The sequence below is a fragment of the Limulus polyphemus genome, unplaced genomic scaffold (assembly GCF_000517525.1).
Source record: "Limulus polyphemus unplaced genomic scaffold, Limulus_polyphemus-2.1.2 Scaffold111, whole genome shotgun sequence".
NCBI classification, from domain to species: domain Eukaryota; kingdom Metazoa; phylum Arthropoda; class Merostomata; order Xiphosura; family Limulidae; genus Limulus; species Limulus polyphemus.
Window position 1 is genome coordinate 245254 of NW_013665721.1, and position 6130 is coordinate 251383.

Here is a 6130-nt window from a genome sequence, read left to right on the forward strand (position 1 = left end):
ATTTTTCTAACAGGGTGGTTGGCCTCTGGAATGAGTTGCCTTCAGATGTTGTAGAGGCAGCAAATTCAAGTGAATTTAAGAGAAAGCTTGATAGCATATGAATGATAAGGGCTGGCTTTAAGATTTTTTTTTATAGTTTTAGTTTAGTTTAGAGGATTGGACAGCTGAGATGGATCAATAGGTCTCTTGTTGTCCTTAAACATTATGTTATGTAAGTTGAAATAATTTAATTTTTAATCTATCACACAATTTACACTCACAACTGAAGACCGCCAACTAAACTTTTCAGAGTACAAGTCTTTATTGGACTATTAATAGAACATTATTTAGTCTAGTTTTTCAGTTGTTTTATTTTCTGTATAATAGCCAACAAGTTTACCTCTAATCATACAAAAAGATGGTAGTGTATTAAAAATATTTTTCTTGATAAAACACTCAACTCAGTATTTCACAGGTAAGGCCATTTCATACAATGTTCTGTAAAATTTTTGTCTAATAAAAGTGCACGTTATTTTCTGACAAAACTTTACTTCAGAAATAATCATATATGTACACATATATTGTAACACAAGCTCCTACAATATCAATACTTTTAAGAAATGAGACTGGTATTACGTGAATTGTGCCCACAATACTCTAGAGTTATTATTAACTGAAGTTACTGCACTGCATACATAACAAGGCTAACAGCAATTAAACACTAAAATAATAATACTTGTGGCTGTTTCTTTAATACTTACATAACAATAAGACTGGCATCACGTGAGTAATGTAACAACAACTCCCGAAGTCTTATATGTCGTCGAGTCTGTAAAACAAAAATACCAGTGAAAACATTCATATTGCAAGATAAAATAATGTAAACAGAATCTGTTAATTTATCTTTTAAAAGAATTTCTCACACATGGAAGACTATAAAGATTTGTTTTTTTGGATGTTTCACAAAGTACAGGAGGGCTATCTGTGTAACTTGTCCCTAATTTGTGAGCGGTAGACTAGATTCACAAAGTACATGAGGACTATCTGTGTAACCTGTCCCTAATTTGTGAGTGGTAGACTAAATTCACAAAGTACATGTGAACTATCTGTGTAACCTGTCCCTAATTTTTGAGTGGTAGACTAGATTCAAAAAGTACATGAGGACTATCTGTGTAACCTGTCCCTAATTTGTGAGTGGTAGACTAGATTCACAAAGTACATGAGGATTATCTGTGTAACCAGTCTACCACTCACAAATTAGGGACAAGATTCACAAAGTACATGAGGACTAGTCTACCACTCACAAATTAGGGACAGGTTACACAGATAGTCCTCATGTACTTTGTGAATCTAGTCTACCACTCACAAATTAGGGACAGGTTACACAGATAGAGAGAGAGCATCTCAACAACATCATCCACCAACAGCTGTTGGACTCCTCTTGTCAGTTCAGACAGTGGGATTTGACCTTCACTCTTATAATGCACCCGTGGCCTCAAAGTGAAGAGCATGATTTTGTTTTGGAGATAAGAGGAAGACAATCATAAAACCTCAGCTTCACAGTCCTGCAGCATAACCACTGGGTCATGCAAAGATAATAGGGATAATAGGTTTGAGAACTTTAATGGGCTGCAACTGCTTGTTAAAAGAAAAGGAAACTATATTTCAGCTTCTAAAAAATTGCTAATAAGCTAGAAATGGATAATAGAACAAGGATTTCCTAGTAAAAATACCCAGTTGTTTCATGTTTAACTAAATATAATTCCACTATATATTCTTAGCAAAGAAATTGCCGTACCTTGTCCTTCAAAGCTAAAATTTCAGACTCTGAGATGATCAATGGGTTATCTTCATCATCATCATTTGCACTTTTCCACTTAGCTAACAAGGCATCAAATTCTCTCTTACTGAAAAAAAATTGGTTTTTTCTCAATATCAAATGACATTACTTAAATATACAAATTCTGAGCTTTATGTTTGATATCATGAATATAAGTTATCATCTTTAAACAAAAAGTAATTTACTTTTAACTTACTAATAAAAACAAAACAAGAAAATCAATTTTGATCAGAATTAAAAATTAATTGCTAAAATATTTAACAAATTTCTAAACGAAAATTTTTACTACAAGTTAAAATTTTTAGTACTAAAATTAGGACAAAAAATATGAAAAGTGCATTCACTATTCTAGTGAAAACCTTATAAGTGTAGTGTAGTGTAAGCTACAATGTACCAAGATTATGTAGTGAATGTATATTGCAAAGAAATCAAATGATATTTTAGTGTATTATACTAACAGTAAAAAATGTGTTGTTCACTCACGTAGAAGTATATTTTACTCTGATTTTACATTGCAGCACTCCTTATTGGCAGAAAGAGTAGTGCTTTATGTAACTTTTTTACTAATCTATAGATGTATTTCTGATAAATACTCACCTCTACACACAGAAATAGTATTTCCAAATGAGATTTGCATGCCACTAGCCTTGAGCCAAGTCCCACCCAAATTAATGTGTTTAACGTGAACTGCGCTTGTGCATGATGATGTCATCATGCAATAATAGCCCTCCACCAATAGGAGGGTGACACAACTTCCATGTGTAGCAACTCCTCCTATGCACTTGCACTTATGATAACCTCATTATTAGATGAGGCAAGAGAAAAAAAAAGGTGCACCAGAAGTGGAGAGGATGGCTGGGAATGTGTGTTCAGGTGTGTATCTATTGGAAATATATTTTGAGATTAAGAAAATGTTAACTTCTGAGATAATAATTCACCTATACACATAGAAATACTAGAATCCTGTGTTGAAGTGGTGGAGGAGCCAATGAAAAAATGAAACTTAGATGAGCTTCCTTCAGAATGTAACTAAAGGGAAAGCCCATGGAGTGTAACACCAAATGGTAGGGCTCCACAGGAACAGAGCTGTAGGAGACCACATCTTGTCTTGACCTGGACTTACTCTTCACCAAAGATGAAAGGGAGGGAAAAACGATAGAGTCTGAAGTATCACAGGGATGGGCAGAATGTAATCATGAACAACCAAGTACCAGTACACAAGTTGTCAGCAAACCAATATGTGTAGTGTGATTAAGGCATGATCAGACCATATAGTGCGTGCTCACCTTGGCTTTAATGGACAGACTTTGGCTATGTAAGGGGTGACTTGTACTACACTGACAGTGTCATCACTGCCCTTCTTCTCACTGTACTGTACTAAACTCAACAGGTGAGGATTCTCTAAGGCCCACAGTCCCAGTGACTGGAAACTGGTAACTGGCAAGTGTCTTCCATGCTCCACTTGGGAAGACCCAGAGAAGTGCTTGAATCCCCATCAGACCACCAGCAAGAAAGGTCTTGTACTGGAGACAGTGCATTGGGTGACCATGAAACTCTATCTTTAGAAGTAGTTAAGCACAAGCAAAGAAGTGGGCAGTCACTTCCCTGGTGCTGGTTTTTGTCCATGATGGTCCATGGAATTAGTATAATCTGGATCAGATAACTGAATTAATTTGTTCACCATAAGGATACCTTTAGTGGTCTTGCAGAACACCCCAGTGAGCACTTGTAGGGCTACAGCAGATGGTTTCAACACTTTCTTTTACCACTGGCCCAATGAAAATTTTGGAAAATAGGCCTACCCTGGGAGGCAACACTAGCCACCTGTTAGGATTCAATCTGACAAAAGGGAGAAAACATACTTACCCATCTCGAAGACAATGGGTTAATTGAAGAATGGTGACCTGGGGAAGTCAAAATCCTGAGGGAGATGAAAGAGCCAGATGAAGAGATAAGGAGCAATGAAGGTATGAGGAGTTATCCATATACCCATCTATAGGATCTTGTCCATAGGCCAGAAAAGGTGGGAAGCAAAAGAGTGATACAGGTGATGAATCTGATGCGAAGAGATGTGAGATACTTGCGAGCATCCATGTTCAGGGAAGAATATACAACTGGATAAGGTGACAGATCCATCTAGTATGGGTAGAAGGATAGAGATCCCTGGAAGAAGAATGATCTTATGGTAGGAAGTAACAAGGTTGGGGACCCTGTAAAGGAGAAGTCCATGATAAGTAGCACTGAACAGCCTGAACAGAACATAGAAACCTATCTGGGTCAGAAAGATTATAGAGGTGAGAGATAAAAGGAAGAAAAATAGGAGGAAAGGCACATTTATTTTTCTGAGTGGAAGAATACTTAGGAAGGAAAGATCAATCCAGGTAGAAGAGTGTATAAGTTCAGGGGAAAAGAGTAAGAGAAGCATCAATAGCACAGACATCTGAATGACGGCAACCAAAGGTGAGAAGATGGAGGAAATGAGTCTTGAGAGACTGACAAACCATGGCAAAAAGAAAGTTCAGAGTAAGATGGATGGGAGGAAAAGAATGGTGGATGGACCAACGATGAAAGATCTGCTACTTTTGTTGATAGACAGACATAGTGGAAGGGTGATAGGAATGTCACAAGAGTAAGGCTACATAATCAGAGTCTGGTCTAATGAATGCTGGACTGGACAAGTCCCACACATGAAGATGATGAGATGATATCCTTTGATGAAAAAAAGAAAAGTGTGATATTGAAGCAATATAGGAGGGTCAATGGGTTGTGGAATGAGGGGGATCTGTACACTAAACAAAGAAGCAAGGGAAAACAAATCTGAGCTGATCAGTAGGACTCTACAAGGAGTGTATCAAGTATCAAGGTGAGTACCCAAGGGAGGAGGCAAAGAGGAGGATAGGCATATATAAAAACGTGAGACCAGTCCTGACTGAGAGCATTGACAGTCAGAGCCAAAGGATGAGGAACAGGGTAGCAGAAGAGAGAAAGCTTGGAAGTTTAGATGGGTAGCAAAGGTGTCTATCAGTGGTTTGCCAAATGAGAGCAAACTCAATGAAAGACCTGGGGTAAAGAGACCACTCTGTGGTTAGAACCCACTATGACTGAGAGAGGAAGTCTGCCACAAGGTTCATGCCTCCTGGTACTTGACAGGCAACAAGATGAATCCAATAAGAATGAGCCCAGAAGAATAGGTGCTCCATTGATGGTTGATGTAAGAAACAACATGGAACTGTTGGAGTGGATCAGGACCAATTGATCCACCAGAAGGGGTAGGAAATAGGAACATGCCCAATGAACAGCAAGAAGTTTGAGCACATTAATGTGGAGTGAATGCTCACCCTGCATTCAAATGCCATAAGTCATATTTTCCTTCAAAGAAGCACCCAAACTTTAGAGGGAAGCATTGGTGAAGAGATGGAGATACCATCTGGAGAGTTGTAAGGGAACATCAGAACTACTATTAGCACTGTCTAGCCACCAAGTGGAGAGGAGAGGAGGTTCATGATTGAGGACAATGGATCTCAAGAAAGATTTCATTGGTCTTGTAAGGTCCACTGAAGGAGCTGCATACCCTCATTCCCCAAAGGAATAAGGGGATCCAAGACAGCCAGAATCCCCAAAAGCAAATGAACCTCTTGTTCAGGATGTGAATGAGAAGCACAAATCTTGGTGACAAGCAAAGGGGAGAAAGTTGGGCTCAGCTGAGACAGGAATTGAAGAAAATGCCCAAATGTACCAAATATTGAATGAGCATAAGAAAGGAGTTGGACAAGCAGCCTCCCATAAAAGAGAGGTGCAAGAAGAGGATATCTCTTGGAAATGGGCTAAGAAGAGCCAATCATATATGTAGAAATGGAATCTCAGTCCCAGGCTGTGAAAATGGTGAGAAAAGGTCTTCAATCAAATACACAAAGGGCCAACATTATGCGAATGGGAAGAGCACAGAATTGGAAGACACAAGGATGTCTGGAGGATGGGACAATCAGGATTTTGAGGAGGGTGACCTTGGTCATCCACAGCCCAGATGTAAAGGGCCACTAGAGAGAGAAAAGAAATTCTCCAACTGAAATCATAGAGCAACTATAAAGTGGGTGAGAGACAACATGTCAGATAATGAACTCCAGTCCTTAGTCTTCTTGTGGACTACAAACAGAAGAGAGTAAAATCCTGGAGAAGAGATGTATACCCTTTCAATGGTGTGTTTGGCCAAAAGATCCAATATCACAACCTTTAAATATCAAAGATAGACTGGATTGGAGGGAAAAGAAAAGGAAATGGGAAGAGGAGAGAGAGAGAGGAGGTGGAGAAGAG

General features: G+C 38.6%; 1 protein-coding gene across 1 annotated transcript in view; it reads right to left on the reverse strand.

Annotated features, from left to right (window-relative positions):
* The window catches only part of LOC106471363 (solute carrier family 12 member 2-like), a 49536-nt gene that overhangs the window by 7725 nt on the left and 35681 nt on the right, over nt 1-6130 (reverse strand). Inside the window, exons 18-19 of the mRNA XM_022400700.1 lie at nt 1778-1886; nt 741-808 (exon numbers count right to left, since the gene is read on the reverse strand). Coding sequence (XP_022256408.1) covers nt 741-808; nt 1778-1886 — 177 coding nt within the window. The remainder of the gene's footprint in view (nt 1-740; nt 809-1777; nt 1887-6130) is intronic.